This window comes from Nematolebias whitei, chromosome 8 (genome assembly GCF_014905685.2).
Source record: "Nematolebias whitei isolate Nwh7 chromosome 8, NemWhi1, whole genome shotgun sequence".
Lineage (NCBI taxonomy): Eukaryota > Metazoa > Chordata > Actinopteri > Cyprinodontiformes > Rivulidae > Nematolebias > Nematolebias whitei.
In genome coordinates, this window is record NC_056505.1 from 20388024 (window position 1) to 20412551 (window position 24528).

Sequence of the window (24528 nt, forward strand, 5' to 3'; positions counted from 1 at the left end):
CTCAACGGCAGGACAGCTGAACACGACTACATAAATGGCTCCAAAGTGGAAAAGATGTTTTGAACATGGAGAAGCCCAACCAGGCTGTAGAAGCTGCTATGAAGTGTAGCGGCAATGTGAGTGGCAAAAACCTAGAGAATTCACAGAACGGTCTCAAGGAACAGACGTCTTGCATGAAGAGGTGATTCAGTTGGGTTTTTAGTGACATTCTGATGCAAAAACGCAGTGGAGTGCAAGGTCTGCATGACAGACTGGATCTGGAACACAAGTAGTCAACTCAGCATAAACAAGTGCTAATGTTGGAGCTGAGGTCTTCATCACTGATGACCCAGAGGAGTTGTACTTTCACAATAATTAATCATGGCGGAAACTGGTTTTATTTTAATTCTTGTTGAAGTTTGCTGTTTTTGCATCTTGTTTGTTGAGCGGTTTATAAAAAAAATGCTTCTGAAAAAAGTAAATCTGCAAAAAAGTTCAGACAGAACCCTTTTACTGTGTTTTACGACAGCTCTGCATCAGTGAAGTCCAACTGTTATTAGAAAGTGTCTACATGGATGTTAAACAAGAAAAGCAGAGAAACTAACACTTATGAAAGTATTTTTCTTCACAGGAAAAGTGAATGCCATTTAGCTTTTTTTCATAGGAAATTCTATAAAAGTCCAAAAGAGGAGTTTCAAATAAATATTTACTCTCAAGCAAAACTGAAAGTGTTTGCTTTTCTTCCATTAAAGTTACTGTTAAATACTAAAAAAAATACTTCTTTGAATTCCAAAGACGTAGCTCTTCATTTTTAATGACCTTCATTCTTCCTGGTGTATTTCCACAGTATTTCAAAATGTTTTGTACTGAAGCATCCTGATCCTGGTAAAAATATATACTTTTGTTACTCGAAACTGCCGTTAAAAAAACAAAAAAAAACAGTCCTTCTGTGCCTGTTTTTGAAACCTCTGGGAGGTGATTCTGCTTCAGCCGAAGGTTTCTGTTACTCACCATGTTTTTTTCCCACTTAAATTAAAAAAGAAATAAATATAAAACTCCAAGTGAAGTCTCTGAAATTAGTCTTTATAAGCAGAGGACACTGCTGGCTTGTTTCTTTCTCCGTTCACCAGCTGTCAGCGTTATTAGATCGTCCCTTCAAAGTAAGCCGTCATGCTCAAAGCTAGACGGCAGCAGAGAAAAAGAAAACGGGCAAAACTTCACTCCTGTCCCACTGTAGAATTTATTTTGAAACTCCACCCTGGGAAGAAAGCAAACAGCTGTTAGAAGCATACTAACACAGAGAAAAATCAAAGACTAGTGACACAGAGTCACTAAGAACTTACCAGTGCAGCCGAAGGGCATGAAGGAAAGCAGAAAGTCCCTCCATAACCAGGAGGATGGACACAGTGAGAACGGCAAAAAGGCCAAACACTGGAATAAGAAATAAAACCCCAAGTCTGGTGTCCATTCGTAGCCCCACTCTCATCACCATGGCCCACAGCACCTCTGACAACTCTGTGAAATCATAAAAAAGTGGGGGAAAGAAAGTGTATCTTAATTTAGGAAAAAAAACTATACAGTAGTCCCTCGATACTTCGTCGTAGTTCGACTTTCGTGGACTCACTCTTTCGCGGGTTTCCAACGCAAGATTGGACACAACACACGATTGGCTGATTGATGGAAGGCGACCAGTCACAGCATTGTGCTGAGGGACTGGCCATCGGGAGCATCGGGACATTTCCTGGTGGCCTGGCCTGCTCAGTGATCGCCAACAGCCTCAGAAAGAGACAGGAGGGGGCTGGGGGTCTGACTTATACCTGAGTGAGCTACACAAGCAGCATGGATTGTTTATTTTAAATAATCAAGCGTGACCAGAACCAAGCCTTTAGTCCCCATCGGCAATCACTGAGCAGGCCAGGTCACCAGGAAATGTCCCGATGGCCAGTCCACCCCATTGGTAAACGTTGCATTAGTCTGTCTGCTCTCTTTCACTGTGCTCTTTTAGAGCGTTTAGAAAGTTTAGAACATTGTAAAAACATTGCAAGAGTGTGAGAAGGGTTTATAAAGCCTTAAAATATATATATATATATATATATATATATATATATATATATATATATAAATACTAAAATAAATATAACGCCCCTACTTTGTGGATTTTCACTTATCGCGGGGGTGTCTGGAACGTAACCCCTGAGATAAGTGAGGGACTACTGTACAGACTGTAATGGTACAAAAATATAAATCCCACAGTTCTCACAACACTTAACGTCTGGCATTTACAAAACCACAAGAAAGAGGGAAAAATGCATAGTTTGCACTTTGAGTTTGAATATTTCTATTTGTAAAACTTACTTGGCATTTATTTTGAAATTTAACAAGAATAAAAATAATAAACAAGTTGGTGTTTATCATACTCACGGGCATGTGCCAGGCTTAGAGCCCAGAGCCGCAGGTAGGACGCCGTGTTTGAGACGCAGCCCAGGCAGTACTCTATAGTGTGAATGGCTTGATGAAGAAACTCATCTGCAAAGTTAAACTATAACAACAAGAAGAGTCATCAGAAACAAAAGAACAACAAATGACAATGATTGGTGATAAAGCTAAAAAAAAAGGCAAAGGTTTAGTTTCTTTGCTGGTCTGACCTTCTCTGCGAGGTGTTCTCCACTACTGGAGAAATCACTGTGACTGCTGCCTTCCTCTTCATCATGAGTCCTCAGCAGGCAGAGCTCCTCATCACTGCTTCGCCGCACGCGCTCATACCCCTGAGAATACATGCACAGATTTAGTCTCTTTACATATTTCAATTAAGGGTGCATTCACACCAGCCCTGTTTAGTCCGCTTTAATCGAACTCTAGCATGTTTTCCTAGAAAGTCTGGTTCGTTTAGGGAGGTGTGAACGCGCCACCGAACTCTGTCACGGAACAAAAATGCGAACTCTGGCCTGGGCTAAAACCTAGGTCTCGGTCCGATAGAAGCGAACTCCAGCGCGGTTCGAGTACAGTGTGAATGTAAACAGACCGAGCCCCGCTCCACAGGACAAACAAACACGCATTTCTCTGACCTTATATGGAGCCGTCAGCTGCCTTGTGTAGAAAAACAATATTCTCCATGGTCTTCTGTCTCATCTTCTGCTCATGCTAAGTCCATTTTTGAAAAATGACAAAATATAACTCCTAAAACTTCCTAAACTTGATGCCACTTCGTTTTTATTTTTATTTACAGAAGAAGAAGAAGTGTCTTCAGAGGTTTTTGTGTTGTTTCTTTCAGTAGTTCTTGGTGCAGCGCCCCCACAGGCGAGCGGAGGAATAGGTTGGTTCAACAGGTTGACTCGACTGCACAGTGCAGTGTGAATGCAAATGCACCAGCTCAAATGTAAACAAAAGCTCATGAATATTGGTCCTGAACCGAAACGAGTCTACCTGACTATCAGGTGTGAAAACAACCTAAAGGTGGTGGCCAACTATCTGTGGTTTGATGAGCTAGACTGGGCAGCTAATATAGGTATTTATTCATTTTCAAAGCATGTTACAGGGTTAGGAGGCAAACCAAGTGATGATGTGGCTACATCCACATTTCACATTTAATCTGTATAAAAATTAACTTTTCCTTTTTCTAATTTGTAAGCTGTAATTTTTTTTCCTAATTTTAGAAGTTTATTGCTAAAAACTGAAAACACATGCTGTATTTTTCCTTCATACCATTATTGATCCAGCTATCCAGACTTGATAAGTACAAAAAAACAAATTCCATGCTTTTCTACACTTTGGACATGTAAGAGCTCTGCAGTACTGTTTTTATTTATCATTTATTTTACATTTGATAAACTAGCTGTACTGCCATTTTATACACGCAAATATCGTGAACTAACAAGACTAAAATGTGTCTAAACTTCAATGACTATTATTATATAAGAAAACATTAGGAGACAGTTATCCTTGAATACAGAAATTAAAGATCTGACATGTTTAAAATCCTCACCCTGTACATTCCCAGGTGGTGGCGATCTCTGTTCTGGAGCCAGTAAAGGTAAAGCGGTTTCCCCAGGAGTAAAACGGGCACTGAAAGAACAGCAATGACCACCAGAAATACCTGTAGGCCAGTCTGCAAGAAGAAAAACAACAACAAGTGTTGTGCAATTTATTGTGTTTACTACAGTTCAGCTAAAAGCAAATGAAACTGATCTGTTCAGAGAAACAGTAAGGGCTTCCCACCTGTCCTGGGTAGAGGGGCTGCATCTCATCACCTTGCATGAGGAACATGTTTATGAAGTGAATGAGAATGCTGGGGACATGTCTGGAGTCCTTTGCAGAGAAGGCCAGCCACTTGTAGAATATCATGAACACCAAGTAGCCAAATAGACACAACAGGAACAGGAGTTCAGGCACAAATACCAAATAGAGATTGTACCTCTTCCGAAAGTATCTATTTTAAAACGACAGAAAGAAGGCAAAACAAGTAAAACATTTTTTTTTTTTAACTTTTAGGCTGTTTCAAAAATTCAGGTAAGACTAAAAATAATACTTACATGTTCAAAAATGTTCAATACAAAAACAACCGGACTTTATTTGTAACAGAAGACGTTTCGCTCCTCATCCGAGGAGCTTTCTCAATTCAAAGATCAGAGAGTGAGGGGTTCAGGTTATCAGGCTGAGATAAAATACACATATGTAGATTGACTAATTACACCTCACACCTTAGCAGTAGGGGTTTCTTAAGGTCTTTGTTAAACTAATTCACAGATGAGGCTGATGAGGCATGAGGCAGATGAAGATGAATTAGTTTAACAAAGACCTTAAGAAACCCCTACTGCTAAGGTGTGAGGTGTAATTAGTCAATCTACATATGTGTATTTTATCTCAGCCTGATAACCTGAACCCCTCACTCTCTGCTCTTTGAATTGAGAAAGCTCCTCGGATGAGGAGCGAAACGTCTTCTGTTACAAATAAAGTCCAGTTGTTTTTGTATTGAACGTTTTTAAATGTATTATGTCCTGGATGACTGAGAATCTTCACCACCATAATACTTACATGTGATTAAAAGTGCTAAGAATTACTCCAAAGCTCATATGTATGATGCCCAGTATCACAGACATCTTCATCTTGTAGGAGTTAAGGAAGGTAAGGCGGTTGGATGCCAAGTTCCATATCTTTAAAACAGAAGGAGGGAAAAATATTACTTAAATACCAAAATGTTATCTTAGCCCCCACCCCCACCCCCCAATAACCAGCTGTATTTACTCAATTTGCTACTTAAGGAACAGTAATTTATTTATTTTCTAACAAACAACTAAACTTTTTTTGCATGCAGATGAAGTAATCAATGATCTACTACTGCTGACATAAAACAACAAAATACAAAATGCCCTTTAAAGTGCATGATGAAGTTATTTACATTAACATAATGATGATAAACTGAAAAGTGAAAACATACATTATACGTGATGACTAGTCTCAAAACTTTACTCACTGGATCGATTCCTAGAGGGTACGGTCCATGAAAAACTCCCGTGACGTTTGGATCCAGAGTGAGAAATTTATTATTGAGAACATCATTGTTCCTTTAATAATAATAAATAAACAACAAGAGTCTGTTACAAGTTTCTGAATACAACAACAAAAATTAACAAGCAAATTTACAAATATCTTACAGTGTTGACATTTTTAATCAAAGATTGAGTACTTATTAGATACTCACGTCCACACTTTTGCATCATACATGGCCTTCACACTCCACCCAGAACCAAAAATATTAAGAGACTTTGAGAAACAGTCGTTGTAAATTAGACCAGTGTAGATGGAGAACAGGCCCATCAACAGAATAATGTAACGCCCCTCGAAGAACGTGTTCCAAATCTGCACACACACACACATCAAATACACGGTTCAATTTCATGCCAACAACATGACACTAGTCAGTAGTTAACGCAGAAAGAGCTTTAATACTCACCTCATTCCTGGTGTTTTTAAGTTTGCGATTGTTCTCATACAGCACCATCCAGGAGGCAAACAGAGCCATAAGAACTCCATGACCCAGGTCCCCAAACATCACAGCAAACAGGAATGGAAAAGTTATGATTGTAAAAGGAGCTAAAAAAAAGAGAGGAAATAAATTCAAACTTATTCTGTTGTTCGGTCTAAAATAAAAACCTGGCATGATGCAAAGTTTTCACATAAAAGACAACAGCAACAAATCGTGTTACTAATGGAAGGAGACTGTCGTGGAACACATTAAGCTGCTGGTTTGATGTTATCGTTGCTTTTTAATCCCAAAACTTAAAACATGCTGGCCTCTATTATAGTTTGATCCATCACATTTTGCTTTTAGAGTTTTATTTAGTGATGCAAGCATGGCTGGAACAAATAAAGAACAAAAAGGTCTTGAAATAAACTCACCAGGGTTTACTTCCCTGTAAGAGCACACTCCATAAGCATCCACAATGTTCTGGAAGCCAGAGGAAAATTTGTTGGTCCTTATAAGAGTGGGGGGCGTGTCGGTGGTGGGAATACGGTTGACAAAAGAGGGAACTGTCGCACCACTTGTTCGCTGAAATACGAGTGAAAACTTTAGATTACTATCTCATAAAAATTACTTTATCAAAAACAAACACACAATAAATAAATAAAACACTGCCCTTTCTGGTTTAGTCACCTTAAAATCATACCGTCCTTAGGAATATAGTTACGGCCCAAAAAAAAAAAAAAAAAAAAAAAAAAAAAAAAAAAAAACAGGCTTATAGAACTATTATTCTGATTTATTTTGGTTTTTGTACAACAAAAATGACTGTCGTGAACAGTCTAAAAATGAGAATATGAGCAGTAAAAGGCTTCCTCACCGATCCGTCTTCCAGGGCTCTCCGCAGCTTGGGAATGTCATCGACAGGACACCACACCTCAGCAATCAGGCACTTGTTGGTCACATCAAAACTGCACAGGTTCAGAATGTAGTATATGGCCTTCATTTTCTTGACTTGGACAACCCAGGTGTAGACCGACTCTGAAGCCCTGATCAGGACCTGTTTGAGGTAATCCTCTGTCCTATGAAGCACCTGGACGCAGTAACGGGTACACAGAATGTTCTGTGATTATAAATCCAACATTACAGAAAACGTGTTTATCTAATCTAATTGAGAGGATTTGTAGTTTATTGTGAAGTAGAGTCTGCATGGAGTGAAAGAAAATATCTTGGTAACATTCAGCTGAGGTCTCCTGCTGATCACGTGCTACAGGAGCCAAAACCAACTCTGTTTCAGCCACAGCAGGTCAAAAACAACACCACATACAACAATCCTCAGTGAGAAACTTCTCTAAATCACCACATGAACAACTGGGTTCACCGGTTAGACGTTTTAAACAAACACACCTAATGCTCTACATGTACTTATTAATCCATCTTAAAGTATATATTTGAAATGAGCTAGCTTTTGAACGGAGATTAAAAAAGTGCATATTTAGATGCTTTAAAAGTATAAAAAAACCTACTGTGTGCAGATCCTGAATGCGAGTTCTTAGTCCTTCCACAACATCATTCCTCTCGTCGTTGCTGCTGGGGTATGGATACAAGTGGCAGTGGTAGCTACAGAGGAAAACAGTATCATTTTGAAAAGTACAATTTACAATTTAGTTCTGCTATAACATTTTAAATCAAACCTATAGAACCAGATGTCATTTATGATGTTTAATATTTACCAGTCACAGATTTTCTTTACTTTCTGGCCAATTTGGTCTCCCCAGTAAGATATCAGGAAGACCACACATTTGGTAGGCTCACCCTGCAAATGAGAAACAAGTTTAGGAATCATACAAACCGGATTCCAAAAAAGTTGGGACACTAAACAAGTTGTGAATAAAAACTGAATGCAATGATGTGGAGGTGCCAACATCTAATATTTTATTCAGAATAGAACTCAAATCACAGATCAACAGTTTAAACTGAGAGAATGTATCATTTTAAGGGAAAAATCTGTTGTTTCCAAATTTCATGGCGTCAACAAATCCCAAAAAAGTTGGGACAAGTCCATTTTTACCACTGTGTAGCATCCCCCCTTCTTCTTACAACACTCAACAGACGTCTGGGGACAGAGGAGACCAGTTTCTCAAGTTTAGAAATAGGAATGCTCTCCCATTCATGTCTAATACAGGCCTCGAACTGTTCAATCGTCTTGGGCCTTCTTTGTCGCACCTTCCTCTTTATGATGTGCCAAATGTTCTCTATAGGTGAAAGATCTGGACTGCAGGCTGGCCATTTCAGTACCCGGATCCTTCTCCTACGTAGCCATGATGTTGTGATTGCTGCAGAATGTGGTCTGGCATTATCGTGTTGAAAAATGCAGGGTCTTCCCTGAAAGAGATGACGTCTAGATGGGAGCATATGTTGTTCTAGAACCTGAACATAGTTCTCTGCATTAATGGTGCCTTTCCAGACATGCAAGCTGCCCATGCCACAAGCGCTCATGCAACCCCATACCATCAGTGATGCAGGCTTCTGAACGGAGCGTTGATAACAACTTGGACTATCCTTGTCCTCTCTGGTCCGGATGACATGGTGTCCCAGTGTTCCATAAAGAACTTCAAATCATGACTCATCTGACCACAGAACAGTCTTCCATTTTGCCACACTCCATTTTAAATGACCCCTGGCCCAGTGCAAACATCTGAGCTTGTGGAGCTTGCTTAGAAATGGCTTCCTCTTTGCACTGTAGAGTTTCAGCTGGCAACGGCGGATGGCACGGTGGATTGTGTTCACTGACAATGCTGTCTGGAAGTATTCCCGAGCCCATTCTGTTATTTTCTTGACAGTGGCATTCCTGTTTGAGGTGCAGTGACGTTTAAGGGCCCGGAGATCACGAGCATCCAGTAGAGTTTTACGGCCTTGACCCTTACGCACAACGATTCTTCCAGATTCTCTGAATCTTTTGATAATGTTATGCATGGTTGATGGTGATAACTTAAAAGTCTTTGCTATTTTACGCTGGGTAACACCATTCTGGTATTGCTGCACTATCTTTTTGCGCAACAATGGTGGAATTGGTGATCCTCTTACCATCTTGGCTTCTGAGAGACACTGACACTCTGAGAAGCTCTTTTTATACCCAATCATGTTGTCAATTGACCTAATTAGTGTTAATTGGTCTTCCAGCTGTTCGTTATGTGCTCAATTTCCTTTTTCCAGCCACTTATTGCTACTTGTCCCAACTTTTTTGGGATTTGTTGACACTGTGAAATTTTGAATCAACATATTTTTCCTTTAAAATGTTACATTTACTCAGATTAAACTTTTGATCTGTCATCTATATTATATTACGAATAAAATATTGACATTTGCCATCTCCACATCATTGCATTCAGTTTTTATTCACAATTTGTTTAGTGTCCCAACTTTTTTGGAATCCGGTTTGTATTTAAAAGACTTATTGCTCTTGATAAAAGCAAGCTCTTGAGAAATAAACTGCAAGTTGTACATTTTTCCCCATGGGGAAATGAACCGCCTTTCATTGTGCACTATTCATCAGTAGATATTGAATCCGATTGTTAAATAGTGATTTCGTCTCAATAGAAAAGATTAGCAAGCTCTTTGTATATGAAGACAACCAGGAGGAAATGTCACTTTTTTGTCATTTTCATTTTAAATAAACATACAGTCATTGTCAAAGAGTTTTTCTTAGCATTTTTTTTTAGAATTATCGTTACATCCGGTTTTTTTTTTCCTGTTATGACTGTTCAAAGAGACTGTTTTGAGAAAAGGACAGTTTATGTGATCCAATAACCTTTGTGTCCTCCTCCATTAAAAACATGTTTGTTAACACTCTTATAAAGTGCTTTTTACGTGTTACGAGATATATCATGAACAAATGAGCCTTCAACACCATTTCTAAAGATTAATGGTTTGACTCTTACGAGCACTACTTCTAGCTTCAGAAAGAAGAAATATACTGAATCTGCACAAAGCAATGACAGAACCAATTCTTCATTATTTACACAGAATCGTTTAGATAACAGTTCTATTTGTTGTAAGCTGAAAAAAGAAGTTAATAGAAGCTAAGAGAAGTTAGTCTGTGCTTCATTTTACAGCAGTTGATTTCTCTTTCTCCTGCTTGTTTAAAAATTTCCTGTAATTCATTTTGCTTTTGCCGTTTTGACTGTCCAAGTTTAACATTCACTTGGCATTGCAGAGGAAATATGACATGACTAAAAATAAACTAACACATACAAATTGTCTTAGTAAGCTGTAACTTACCGTTTCAGGATTTTCTAGATACTCTTCGACTTCAGCATAGCTGAGGATGGTGTAACCTTTGCAAACTCGCCAAAGCATTCGCTCAAAGGCCTCAATTTTAGCTCTTTGAATCAGACCAGAAAGGAAACTGGAAAAAAAAAGTTACCAGGTTACCATGTAATATGTATGTCAAATTGGGCCCTGCAACGTTTAGCTTTTAAAACACAAAAAGTTATAAAAAGTTCACAAATGTTAAGAAAAAAAAATTGCAGTGTGTTAATCAGATTTTTATTTATTTGTTTTTTAAAAGAGAAATTCTGCAGTTGGAATACTTTGTGAACGATGAGTAAATTATTATTACTGCACAAGGTCAAATTATTAACCCCACTACATTTTTCACCGATATTTAAACTGTGAAACTGAAAACATGAACAGTTTGCATGTTCTCTCCGTGCATGCGTGGGTTTTCTCCGGGTGCTCCGGTTTCCTCCCACTGACCAAAAACATGCATGTTAGGCTGATTGGTAACTCTGAATTGTCCCTAGGTGTGAGTGAGAGAGTGAATGGTTGTTTGTCTCATTTGTCTCTATGTGTCCCTGTGATGGACTGGAGACCTGTCCAGGGTGTCCCACCGCCTCTCGCACAGTGACTACTGGATATGGGCACCAGTGACCCCCGCTTCATAAAAAGGAAGAAGCGGGTGAAGATAATGGATGGATGAAGCTTTATAATAATTGTCAGTATTCAACCATCACAGAAATATCAAGCCAGACTGAACAAACTTAGAAAACTGTCTTTTGTGGTTGTGACACTTTTTGTTGCAGTGTTGAGGCAGAAAAAAAAAAGATTTATGTAAAATGTAGAGCCCATCATTTTTCAAACACTTTGCATTATTTTATTTTTATTTCAACTTTTATTTTACCAGGAAGAACTCCATTGGGATTATTAATCTCTTTCACAAGGATGTCCTGGGCAATATCTTTGGATCCATTATCCATTAGTTTTTATTCCCTCAGTAAACTACTGATATATTAGCAAAGGGAAGATATTTTCCAAAAAGAAAAAAAAAGTTTATAAATATTTAAAAAATAAAACAAATATTAAATCTAACAAAACCAGATTTTTCAAATTTACACTCATTGCATGCCCATCTTAAGAAATATCCAGAACATTGTGAACATTTTCTGTTCTACAGTTCACTGAGACAAGTGTAGATTAATTTTAACTACCATACTTGTCTTGACACAACATTTGCTGTTTATTTTGTGCTGTTTTTTATGGTAATTTGTAAATGAATATAATTTTAAAATGTCAATTTCATTCCATTTCATGCTGCTGTGTTCATTCGTACTCATTTGCTCAGACTCATGTTCGTGCCGCTGTTGTTTGGCGTAGTGTTTTTGTACTGCTAGTGCTTAGCGTATTCTTAGTTTAGCGTATTTCTTAGTTCATATCTTAGATCTTATAACTGTTTTTTTTTCTTTTTACAATTTATACTTTTTTGTATGTAACTGGGACCCTGTGTACACAATTTCATTCCACCACATGTACCACATGTGGTGCGTATGACATATTACAAAAATCTTGGACTTTGACTTCATAAAATATTCCAGTCTGCAGAAATTGACAGACTGAAAACATTCTGAAGCCGCTCTCAGTTGCGTTATATAAAACAGCTCTTACCCCAGTTTGGCTCCGAGCCTCTGCATGCTGCTGTAGTCCATCCTTGTGTCTTTTTCAAGAAAAGGAAACTCCTCATACTGCACTTGCTGTGGCTCTCTCTGATAATAAAGAAAGATGGAGGGTGATTAAGAAAAGAAAACAAACTCTTGTTTCTATAGGGCTAAAAATAAGGAAAATAACGAGTTAAGCTGAATTCAACACCTCAGCAGTTCTCTGTACAAAGCTGCGGGTGATGCGAAGCATGTGTGTGTACTCTGTCAGCTCCAGAAGATTCTTCTGTAGCTTTTCTTTGTTTCTGGTGACTTCACCTAACTCAACCTCAAGTCTCTGCAGCTGTTCCTATGAAAAAAAAAAAAAACCATTTATGCATATGTGTCAAATACAATGCACCAATAATAACAATAATAATAGTAGTAGTAGTAATATTCAGCAATGACTTACCATTATAGTCATGACATGCTTGGGTGAAGGAGCCACGGGACTCATATCTCTTTCTGGCAAAGGAATATCTGCTTTCTTGATTTCTCTAAGAAGGTATCCTATAAAAAGCAAACAAAACTTGTCTAGGACACAAAACCAGTTTGAGAATATTTACAGCTTTCACAAACCATGACTGTACCTTTGAACAACACTTGCATGAAACCCAAGACTGATAGTGAGTGCATTTTCCCTCTAATCTAATATCCCAGGGTTTTAAAAAAAACAAAGAGCAGTTCATTCAACCAAATTTATAACCACCTGACAATTCTCATGACTGTAGGTTTTCCAAACACCTAATTATTCTATGAGAACATCCACTGTGGACTTAGGTATTTCTGATTTTGTTTCCAGTTACTTTGTTGCTTTTTAGAAATGGTTTAAAAGGACCCAAAAGCCTCAAACAATAATAAACTTGGAGACCAGACAAGAGCTTAAATTGTGAAAATAGCAAATGAAAGTCTTGTTTCCTGATGCATGCTCAATAAAGTAATAATAAATAATAAAGTCTTGTTTATAATTACCAAGGATCCTCTCCATCTCTTCACATTTTTTGATCTCACTGATGTATTTTCGCTGGAAGGCGTTCACGTTGGGATTGAGCTGAAATAGAAGTAGCAGTATTCATGAGTAAAGCACAGAATTATCAACAATCCACTTAAAAACACACTGATTATTGAATTTTACCTCAGTGAACTAAACCACACAGTTCCATTACTATCGTGTTATTACTCATGACTTTAGCAATTTGTAATTTTTATGAAAAAGTTCAATTTTTCAATTCAATTCAGTTTATTTATGTAGTGCCAAGTCACAACAGATGTTATCTCAGGACACTGCACAAAAACATTCATACATAAAAAAAAAAATCAATTATTGTAGTAATGTTATTTATCTAAGGAAGCCTTCTGCTGAAATTTTCCTTGTCCTGTTTATGTCCGACACTTATTATGGACAGCCTAGTGGTTTGCACTGTTGCTTCACAGCAAGAAGCTTCTGGGTTCTATCCAGTTTGGACCTGGAGTCTTTCTGTGTGGAGTTTGCTTGTTCTCGTGTTTTTTTCTGGGTACTCCGGTTTTCTCCCACAGTTCAAACACAAGCATATTAGGTTGCCTTCAGGCCCAGGCTTCCCTCGCAAAAGAGATATGTGATATCAACAGTATTTACCTGGTTAAATATTGGTTAATAAAATATCTACTTATCTTTAAAGTTATTTACGTTGTATTACAGTTGTTATGGGGCACATCTGTTGAACATGTACACCGAAAAATGAATTCTTATATGCAAGTTATATTAAAAAAACAACAACGCAGTCCTGATAGTGTGGATCATAGACTGTAAAAATAAATAAATAACTAAATAAACAGTCTGTATGGTGTGGACACTTAAAAGGTTGTAGGTAAACTTTTCCACTTCTCATTTACTTTCTATCTCAAACTCCAGAATAATCTGAAAGAGCCATGGCTGTGTTTACAATGACACAAGTGACTGAACGACTTACGTCTCTGAACTCCACCAGCCCCAGTTCTCCCAGTTCACTGATGCAGTCGTATGCGGACCCAGACTGCAGAAACAGCTGGGCCAGGCACATCTCTTCACCTCGAAAAAGAGAGCCCATCCTGGCGGGCTCGGATGTCTCTCGTTCCAATGTGAGCAAACTAGCAGGGGACGTTTCTGTGAAGTACAAGTCGTCAGTCACGTTCTTCCTTGACTTTCCGTGACTCTGCTCGGGTGATAAAACAATGTCTAACTTGCATAATGCTGAATTTACATACCTTGCTTCCGTCGCAACAGTAGAGGCTGTTCCTGTTAGCGAGCTAATTGGTTAGCCAGGTAAACCGTCTTCCGGTTTCTTGGATTACAATTCGTTTCTCCAAGTTTAATATAAAAACGTATGCTCACGTTCTACGTCTTAGAGTGTTACGACAGGTCTTCTCGCATTTTTGTCAAGTTTTAGACGTGGGCTTTCCATCTCCTTTACTCTCCACGTCACTTTTACACCGACTGCGATCAACTTCCACAAGAATCTTTGAACCAATGACAGCCTCCTTCTGGAGTCTGCGCAGTGCGGCGTGAACGGAAGTCGGTCGGTTTTAAACCCTCGGCGCTGTTTGAAGGTGAAAGTATAACGCAAGCCAAAGCGACACAAATCACCACTTTTACTGCATGTCTGGTTAAAGTGTCACATAAATAATGCAGTTGCATAAGTCAGGACGCTGTAAAATAAGAAAAAAAAATCCCGCCAGATCTCCGTTTGTTATGCTGTTTTAATATTACATTTTGAATTTCAGAAATAACGACGGTTTTTCTGGTTATTGAACGCCGCTTTTACGTCATTCGTCGTCCACTGAATAGGAAAACGCAGGTTTTTCGCCGCTTCATGAACTGTGAGGGTATGTCAGAGCTTTAGTGGGTTGTTTTTTTTTCTTAGCGTGTTCCTAAAGCTCCGTCTTATATTTAAATGACTTCCACTGTTAATAATAGCCTTCAAATATAATGTCAGCAATCCATCCATCCAGTATCTTTTTAAATCAGGGGTGTCCGTAGTACTTTTCTGTACCTATAGAGGGCGCTCACACGTCAGTCACTCTACAGAAAACTGACCCATAATTATTATTTTTTTAATGTTATCCATATTAACCATCTATTTAATCTATTTGGTGATTTTAAAGGAAATTTAATGAAATATGCTGTGATCTACTTTTTATCTGAAAAAATGTCTATGCATAAATGACTGAATAAGAAGCCTATTAGAAAAAAATAAATTAAAATTCATCGTCACTTTTACTGCCTGCTTTTTTTTTTCTTTTTCTCCTTCATAGTAAATATCAGCGATATACAGAGGAACTATATAATCCCATCTTTACTGTCAGTGGGCAATTATCAACATGATTACTCATGCAACAAAACAATCTAATCTAATTTAATTCATCCATCTCATTCACAAATTATTGGAAAGCTTATAGAAATTTTGTATCTAATTTTGTTTTGCACACAACTCAGAAATGTTTCTAATAAATTGGTCACTACAAGATCCTGGTGTTTTATAAACACAATGAATTATTATATTTTCCTAAATGTTGTTCAATTGTGACACATTACATTAAAATCATTAACAGCATCATGTTATCAACAATTTTCAGTCAAGACACAAAATGTCCACACCTCCACATGTCGCTGTCTCAAAATCCTCGTGGACTTCTTTATCATCACTCATATATTCCTCTAAAAGTGCAAACACAGAAACTTATTTTTTGACATAGTTCAAAATATTATTTATTATGGTAAAAGGTACTTTAGGAACTCTTTCACTGAAAGTGATTACAAGTCTTTAATTTTAATATGAATATTTTCTTCTGCATAATATACACGTTATATTATCTTTTTGGTAAAAATGGGTCTCTGGATTAAAATCATTATCAGACTCCTAAGGTTTGTATTAATGAAAATCAAAAGAACTTAAATCTGCATATTCAACCATTCTCTTGACATATTTTCATCTTTCACAAATTCATTCCTTGATTTTACTTGGACATTACAACACAACTTTTTTTCACTTAGCCTCCAGATTATCTCTGATTATTCTTGTAAAGATGTATAGGTTGCTGTATGAATGGGTAAATGAGGGCACAGATTGTAATGTAAAGTGCTTTGAATATATTCATAAGATAGAAAGTTGCTATATACAGTAAGTACAGTCCACTTTGACAAAAATTACTATTTCATTCAGATATTAATCTGTACCATTTGCTTTTTCATTGGTTTCAGAAATTGAAGGCATCACTGATATTTTTCTAGTTTTGACAACTTTTTCATGATCAATGAACATTTGCCTTTTCAGGAGTCCCATTCAGTTTAATGTACACTTTATAATCTGAAGTTGTCGACTTTGACCACCAAGTGGTTTTAAACAACTGCTAAATTCATGGCAAAAACCAATGCAGACATGTTCTTGTTGTTAGTACTTTACGTCACTTTATAATGTAGTTGTTTTTATATAATTTATCCTATTTACTTTTCATTTTATTTGCTTTTTACATGATTGTCTATTGTTGTCATCTGTGTTGTTTAAAACAGGTTTCTCTTGTAAATGAGTCCTCGAGACTCAATGAGACTAACCTGTATAAATAACGGTTGAATGAATGAATGCCACGTGGAATAAGCAGGTCTGCTTTATAATATCTGCATTTTGGTTTATTAGATACTCATTGACATATGTGGCAGAGCTGAAGATGCCTGAGGTTCTCCTTAGGAGTGACAAGGATGGATCAAATTGGGAATGAGACACACTGGGGGGGGGGTTCTGGGGCTCCTCCCCCAGAAAATTTTGATTAAACTAAATGCATTCTGACATATTTTAACAGGATGTTAAACATCTTCGTTTATCTACATATGTAAACACTTGATTGAATAACTATTTTAAAGGCTTATTCCTCATTCAGCTGTATGCATCATCCTGTTTTTAAACTCACTTCTATGGCTAAGTTAATGAAATTAATGTGGCACAATTTGTCACAATGACTTTATAAGTGCAATTCACTTTTATATTATTTTTGATTTAGTTCTATTTGTAACACAACATGCCATTGTACTAAACAAAAGTGACACTGAACTGCATGTTTAAAAATAAGAATATTAACTTGACCCAATGAACAGGTGACATTTTGATAACAGTGAATTTATAGGGTGAATTTGACCGTTTTCTGATTTATTGATGGACCTGCTCAGAACAAAAAATGACCTGGCATCATGCAGCCTTCACTACACTAAATTTCACTGTGCCAAGCAATAATGAAACAAATAAAATTTTTTTGTCAGTTTTGTCTACCTGCATGTATTAAAACTAAATAATTTACAGGTTGCTTCCTACCTTGGTGCCACAATTTCTACCACACTTTATAACTTTTATTCTCCTTCACAGTCCACTTGGAATAACATCCATCTCCCTTCCCCTATTGTTTCCTTCCCCATACACTTATTTACTTTCCAGAAAACTCATGTTCCTTGAGTTCTTTCTTATTAACACCATACGTCTCCTTCAAGTTACTCTCTATAACACCAACAGCTGGACTTTTCAAATCTTAGAGCAAAGACAAAACAAGTTTCTTCCTGCTCATATTAGACAGCTTCCAAAAATGTGTCACCTTCAGTCATTTACAAACTCAAAAGACTGGTGAATCAACCTCATGTCCATCTGATCAAGTCTCTTGGTGTAATGTGGCCACAGCACAAGAAGCCCACTTATCATTTAAAAACAATGTTGAGATCAAAACAATTTTCACAAAAATTAATGGAAAAATATTTTTATTACAAACTGGAGCAACATTACAACAACTTTAATTTACAAAATCACAAACATTTCAAAACTAAAATTGTGAACAACTTTCAATGGTAAAAACAAACAAGTAAATCCTACTGTAGCATCTTTTACTCCCTCTTTATCATTTGCATGTGATCCTTTAGGTCTTTTTCAAAGATTGTGCCATGCTTGTCTGATTTGTCTCCAAGGAGTTCCAAGGATCGAAGCAGTGATAAACATGAAAACCAGGATCATTCCTTTAGCCAGTGATTGAGAATAAGGTTCACCTGTGAGAGAGACAGGGAAATAAGTCATTATGGAACTGTTTTACTCATTATGAGAGCCACAATTTTTGATAGATTAACACATTTAGCCATAATAAATGGTACATAGTCCACACTTTTAAAATGCAAACGCTGATTAGGTACTATAAAGTACTAATATGTTTGTTATTCACACAACAGCTTTGTTCTTTTGCTACATGATGTGTAAAAGAAATGTGTAAACCTCCACATCAACCTTTTAGAATGAGTCAAATCCTCACCTGTGTAATATTTAGTGAATGGAAAGGCAAGCTCAGGCCAACACACATCATTCCTGTTACAGTCATATTCTGTGAAGTTGATCTGAAACCTACAAAGAAAATAGAACTTCTTAATGTTGGCAGCTTAGAAATGTCAAAATATTCATTTGGCCAGGTGACTTTTCTTGAACGTGGTGTTGAATGTTCCAGCACCTGGTTTTGGGTGGTTCTGTGTTGACAAGAATGTCAATGAATGTGACTGTGGAGGTGATAGGGAACAGCTCAGGCTCCTCTAGGTTCTCACATGCATAAACATCACCCCCTCCACAATTCAGAGTCCAAGTAGACAAGCTATAACTGAAAATGCAACATTAACAGGAATTAGGCTTTATAGTAACTTTCATCAACTAACAGCTTTTCAAGCTCTGTAAAAAACAGGGCAATCTGTGTTGTCACAACATCTGACACACACCTTACTTCCAAAGCTCGTATTTCTCTCTGAGGTATGCCATCTATCAGGCCAGTGGTTAGAGTCCAAACTTGGATATGCTGGTGGGATGGAATATCACCGCATGCACTTGAGACGTCTGCCACGACTGTGCTCGAGTTCAGAGTCACATCTGGATTAGATTTGTTGGGAATGACATTAAGTTAGTGCAACTAAAAAATATTTTATCATAAACACTGAAGGGACAGGGAAAAAAAAGATAAACATTTCAAAACAATAACTTGTTTTTTGCACCATCTACTCACAGCTTATGTTGACCCAGTCTGAAATAGTTAAAAGATCTGGGTTTCCATGCTTTGCGACATATGTGGTAGGTGTCAGAGCTTCCTGCAGATTAGTAACTGTTTCTCTAAGAGGAAAAAAAAAAACTTTCTTAGCTCACATATACAATCATACTGTGTCGGGTTTTTTTGTGCATAAACTTAAGATATTATACTGAGCTGCAGACCTCAGGAAATTACACTGAGTCAGATTCTGTGGACTGACAGCTAGCAGGCATCCTGAAGTTGAATTTTCCCCAAAAAGAACCGGTTTCATCTGAGCAGTGGAACATAATCCATCATGAACTGACAAACAAACCAAAAACACAAGACAAATTGTCTTTTAGTATGGATTGATGTATGTAACTGAGTATTAGGCTAAAGTTTAAGCAACAAGTGATAATGATCTCATTTGATGGGTTTTACCTGGTTTCCAAATATTAAACGATGTCTTCTGTATTGATTCTGTGTTGTTGCCCACAATACCAGCAATAACTGGCTTTCCAACTTGATAACCTGTCATTAAAACAAGTGTGAGTTATTACTCTGTAATGGGTTTAAAGAAACGTTAAAAAACTATTCTGCAACTGAATATGTGTCGCCTTCCATCTTTCTCAATTTTAAGATGGAGCTCTACACTTTTTAAACTGTTCGTGAAACTCAGTTATTATGCATCCTAAAATGTTACATACAGTTTAAAAAGCGATTTACCATGTCCTGGATGTCTGAGAATCTACACCAATCTAAAAAAGTTAAATCTGGTCCTCTGGACATTCAAAAAAAAACCAAAACAAAAAAAAATCGTAGAAACGTTTCGTCTTTCTTCCGAAAGACTTCCTCAGTCTGAGGTACTGTATTCAGCTCAGTCTTATTTAGATTTTTCTACCTGGATTATTGAGCATGCATCAGGAAATCTACACCAGTATACTCTGTAATAGCTTTTGTAATAGCTTCTCCTACCTGGATTTCCTGAGTTGGTCTCGGGCATAAATTCTTTGTTTAGAAACATGGCTGAATATCTTGCTGTTAATGCCACTGTTTAAAATACAGAAAAACAAAACCAGTCAACATGGAGCAACTTCATTAACTTTCACTGAAGACACGCCAGTTATAAGCACTCACCACTTCCATTTAAGATGATGGACCCAACAGTTCGTGTCAGTGTGACACCTGTGAGGCCATTTCCTGTCCAGTAGAATTTGTAATCCAGCGCTAAGGTCACATTCAGACACACCAGTCCCTCAGCTTTGGATAAATATGATCATATTTCAACATTAATTTAACTGTTAGTTTCAGTTACTGTAGTAAGAATGTCAAATGTTGCATTATACATACATGAAGAGTTCACTGCACCACTTTCAGAAATTAACAAACTCAAGTCAGAACCCTCTACATCAGTTACATTCACCACCACAACTCCTTGGGGAAAAAAAAACAAGTCACTGGCATTTATAAAGTATCAAAACACATCAACACACTCCTAAGAACGGTTAAGAAGTAAAACCTACCCCCACGTCCATCTATAACTTCAGTGGTCAAATCTGTTGGTTTTGTTTGTAAAGGAAATCCAGTTGGACAGGAGCGGAGAAGAATCACACACTCCACTTGGACATTTTTCAGAAATGCTGCAGGAGAACGGTCCGTACACTGTCCAAGGATCATCTGTTGAGCAAAACCAAACATTAGGTCTTAGTTGCTAAAGTTCAGATAGCACAGTACAAAACACTGCACCTTAAAAAGTAAAATAACGGAACATCAAGCATAAAACTAACCTGAGGAATAGTAAAGTACTGGCCATCTTTTGTGATAATGGGACTTCCTTGAATATAACGATTAACTGGTACTGGGGCTGACAATACAGGACTTTGGAAAGAAGGGCCAGGACTAGATGCACTAAAATGATACAAGAACAAGGATGCATAATGACCACAAGAAATTTAATTACTCAATAAAAGATGTGCTCAAAAACACAGGTGTAATTTTTTTCCCCTCACATTGTGTCTCCTTGGTAAAAGAAACCAAGAAAAGGGTTGTTTTCAGGTGGAGAATTGACACATAAAAATGGAAACCAGTCTGGAGCATTTTCAGAGGATTGCACAGAGCACTGATAATCTGGAGCAGGAGACACCTGTCCGCCAAACGGTCCTGGCAGACAATGGGATGCAAATAGCTTTAAATAATCACTGGAACAGTCCTATTGAAAGCAAAACACAAAAAGTGTGGATTAACATGACATGGCATTTCACTGAATAATCTTACTAAATTAACATAATATCAACAAGAAAAATACCTGATCACAGCAGCAGCGTAGGTCACAAACTCTAAATGTCAGGTCACAGGGACAAACGCCCAGTGGTTGGTACACTTGATTTGGAATGACTGTTTTGTTATCTGAAGGAAAGGATGATTCATATATTAAAACGTGCTTTTCTCAAAGTGCTTATGCAAAATTGTTGGGGGACTTTAATAATTTAATTATCCTATCAAAAATCGTAAGACAAACTATTTGTTTTACCAAGTCCAGCAGTAGCAGTGAACAACTGGGCATGTATGGAGGCCTGAATCAGCAGTGATGCCTGGGGTGTGCTGCCAACACAGGCAGACACCTGAAGAGTTTCCAGGACACACAGAGACCGTAAACAGCAGTCACTGTTCGTATCATTCTCAGCACACAGGCGCAGAGTTTGATTTAATCTCACAGAAACTCGTAATGCAGTCTGAGGGACAAGACAACACAAACACAAGCATCGTTTTTAGAGGGTTATATAGTTTTTAGTGTTTACATCTGATTTAAGCATTATTTCAGCATTACCTGATCAACTCGATTAATGAGATAGATCTCTTACCTTTCCCATCTGTTCTGCTGTGAGCACCCACCGCGTTGCTTCTTCTGCACATGATGGAGAATCAATGCTTCCTACAGAAGATAATAAATCTTAATATATTCCAAATCACAGAGAACACACATACCTCGTCCTTTTTGAGCCAACACAAAGGTGTTTCAGTAGAGGATTTGAAGAGGGACGGGGGAGGTTTTGCCTTTAATCTTTTTTTGTACCTGTTGTGTTGGATAAAGAAACCGTCCTCAGATTCAGAGAAACACCCGAGGTGTTTCCCAGCAGATAGGCGGTGACTGCAGGTCCAGTAGCACTGAGGAAGGACGGCTGGAAGACTAATGAACAAAGATGGTTACCATTTATGCTAGGGTCTGCTCACGTTAGTTATATAAAATGAAGTGGGGGAAAATAGCACAACAAATGATCAGGAGCGCTAGTTAGCTTCAAAGCTAGGTGAAGCTAGGGCTATTTTTTTTAGAAGATACACAAAAATAATCTTACCGACGACGTTTTGAGACAGAGACAATGAAACAAGAAGCAGTATAAATATAGTTTGGCGTGAAAAAGACACAGAAAAGAAATTAGCTCCCACTTGAGCCATTTGTTGACTACCAAGTCAACATATTTGTAAACTATTTGCGACGTCTTAGCAACGCAGAGCTCAACCAATCACCGAAAAGGAAGATTCTTGCTCTGATGACAAAGAGAAACTAAATTAACGCTCCCGGAACGACAGCGCCTCCTGTGGTCATAATGGGTACACCTACATTCATTCTGTAATCAGTGCTTTTTAATAAAATCACGTTGTATGATGATTTATTAATTCTGTTTAGACCATTGAGGGGACAAATCTACAACAAAGGTAACCCATATAACTATATATTCATACATTTGACATTATGTTTGCTGTTTTTCTAAACTAAACTAAACTAGACTTGATGAAATGAGGTTTTAGGACTGCTATGCCACTACTGATCGGAGTGTGTTTAGAGCTGCTGCTTTGAAGGAGGCCTCAACTGCAGATCTAGAGGAGTATGCTGCAGCTGTCACTGGATATATCAGCACCTGCACTTATGATATTGTTCCAACAAGACACTTTAAAACCTACCCTAACAATAAACCATTGATTGTGAAATGCAGCAATACAGCCAGAAACTGGAGGAGTGCTATGACATCACAGACTTCCAACGTATGTGGCAGGGTCTCTGACACATCACATGCTGTACTGATGTCAGAAGACTTTCAAGCCCATATCTGCTACCAGACAATAATAATTAATTTAATGCTCTCTTCAAGGCTCTCAACACCAACCAGCAGGGAGACGTTCTGGTTACAGAGGACACACAGGACCAGCTGACTACTGTATCAACAGCTGAGGTACATTCCATCCTTAAAAAAAAATCCTCTGAAGGCAACTGGTCCAGACAACATTCAGGAGTGAGCACTGAGGACCTGTTCAGAGCAACTGGCAGAGGTGCTTGCAGACATCTACAACCTGCTTCTTCACTGTGCCCACCTGCTTTAAGGCCACTATCATCAGAGGAGCCTGCTAACCCTGCCTGAATTATAACCGTCCTGTGGCACTGACTCACATTGTTATGAAGTGTTTTGAGAGGGTGTCCCACATAAAGAGTTCTGTCCTGACCATCTTACAGTTTGCTTATCAACATAATCAGTCCACTGATGATGCTGTCAATGCTTTTATTCACACAGCCCTTACACACCTGAGGGAAGGACATGTATGTGAGGATGTTTGTTCATTACAGTTCAGCGTTTAATACAGTTCTTCCCCACAGGGTCTGCAAGGAGCTCCTCAACTTGGGTCTGACACCATCCGTCTGCAACTAGGTGCTGGACTTTCCAATAAACATGTCCCCGTCTATCAGAATAATACAATGAACATGAATGATCAAGAGAGTCAACTAGGAATCCCCCAGGGCTGTGAGCTGAGTCCCCCGCCATACTCTCTGTTTACCTATGACTGTGTGGCCTCCCAGAAAGATGTCAGTATCATTAAGTTCACTGATGACTCCACAATTATCAGACTGATTACAGGTGGGGAGGAGGCGCCATACAGACAACAGTTGGCAGAGCTATTTTCCTGGTGTTAAGAGGACATCTTCTCCCTAAACATCACAAAAACCAAGAATATGATCACGGATCCCAGGAGAAGATGGAAGGAGCAATATGTCCCCTCAGCAATGGAGCGATTTGGGTAGAATCTTGGACAATATCTTTCCTTCGAATCCAGTTCAAAATACTCCTGTATGTCTACAAATCGCTTAACACTTTCACGCCCCCCCCATCTCTCTGATTTGCCACAGCCGTATGTCCCACTATGTTCCCTGAGGTCAGCGGACCAGTTGCTCCTCACAGTTCCAGGAACTCGTCTTAAGCGCAGAGGTGACAGGGCCTTCTCTGTAGCAGGACTAAGACTTTGGAACAAGTTACCTCTGCTTGTCAGACAGGCCCCCTCCCTCTCGGTTTTCAAATCCCATTTAAAAACCCACTACTATTCAGTAGCTTTCAACACCAGATGGTCTTGTTTTAAACCTGTACGCTCCACACTGGTTTGTCATCATATTTATTATCTGTGTCGTTTTTATGTCTATATTCTGATTTACCTCATTTTGTATTTTGCTTTGTGTGTTGCCTGTTTTTCTGTCTGTACAGCACTTTGGTTGGCCTTGTCGCTGTTTTAAGTGCTCTATAAATAAAATGGTATGGTATGATATTGTTGCAAAAC

At 38.1% G+C, this 24528-nt stretch overlaps 2 protein-coding genes across 2 annotated transcripts; both read right to left on the reverse strand.

The window, feature by feature from the left end:
- Positions 1 to 634: 634 nt before the first annotated feature.
- On the reverse strand, positions 635 to 14079 carry atp6v0a2b (ATPase H+ transporting V0 subunit a2b). Its single transcript, XM_037680410.1, has 20 exons — positions 13857 to 14079; positions 12880 to 12958; positions 12320 to 12417; positions 12080 to 12217; positions 11879 to 11976; positions 10217 to 10343; positions 7669 to 7751; positions 7462 to 7555; positions 6816 to 7028; positions 6376 to 6526; positions 5930 to 6069; positions 5678 to 5835; positions 5450 to 5540; positions 5011 to 5129; positions 4195 to 4405; positions 3962 to 4084; positions 2625 to 2744; positions 2401 to 2518; positions 1323 to 1494; positions 635 to 1237 (listed from the first exon to the last, which is right to left on the reverse strand). The coding sequence occupies exons 1-20, from the start codon at positions 13971 to 13973 to the stop codon at positions 1135 to 1137; spliced, it is 2553 nt and encodes an 850-aa protein (XP_037536338.1). The 5' UTR covers positions 13974 to 14079; the 3' UTR covers positions 635 to 1134.
- A 3699-nt stretch (positions 14080 to 17778) lies between these two features.
- tctn2 (tectonic family member 2) lies at positions 17779 to 22394 on the reverse strand. The gene is made up of 18 exons (XM_037680411.1): positions 22284 to 22394; positions 22004 to 22117; positions 21792 to 21862; positions 21461 to 21662; positions 21236 to 21336; positions 20940 to 21139; positions 20718 to 20838; positions 20454 to 20607; positions 20281 to 20364; positions 20068 to 20190; positions 19906 to 19980; positions 19372 to 19461; positions 19134 to 19251; positions 18931 to 19034; positions 18650 to 18797; positions 18391 to 18534; positions 18199 to 18287; positions 17779 to 17941 (listed from the first exon to the last, which is right to left on the reverse strand). Exons 1-18 carry the CDS (start codon positions 22381 to 22383, stop codon positions 17826 to 17828), a joined length of 2154 nt encoding a protein of 717 aa, XP_037536339.1. The 5' UTR covers positions 22384 to 22394; the 3' UTR covers positions 17779 to 17825.
- Positions 22395 to 24528: the final 2134 nt, after the last annotated feature.

Coding starts and splice junctions, on each gene's coding strand:
- tctn2 (XM_037680411.1), bottom strand. CDS start 22,383: ATGGCTCAAGTGGGAGCTAATTTCTTTTCTGTGTCTTTTTCACGCCAA. Junction 20,839..20,939: donor TTTTACCAAGGAGACACAAT/GTGAGGGGAAAA, acceptor GTATCATTTTAG/TGCATCTAGTCCTGGCCCTT. Junction 19,462..19,905: donor GACCAACTCAGGAAATCCAG/GTAGGAGAAGCT, acceptor TTTTAATGACAG/GTTATCAAGTTGGAAAGCCA.
- atp6v0a2b (XM_037680410.1), bottom strand. CDS start 13,973: ATGGGCTCTCTTTTTCGAGGTGAAGAGATGTGCCTGGCCCAGCTGTTT. Junction 7,752..10,216: donor ATCTAGAAAATCCTGAAACG/GTAAGTTACAGC, acceptor TCTCATTTGCAG/GGTGAGCCTACCAAATGTGT. Junction 4,085..4,194: donor AGCCCCTCTACCCAGGACAG/GTGGGAAGCCCT, acceptor TTCTTCTTGCAG/ACTGGCCTACAGGTATTTCT.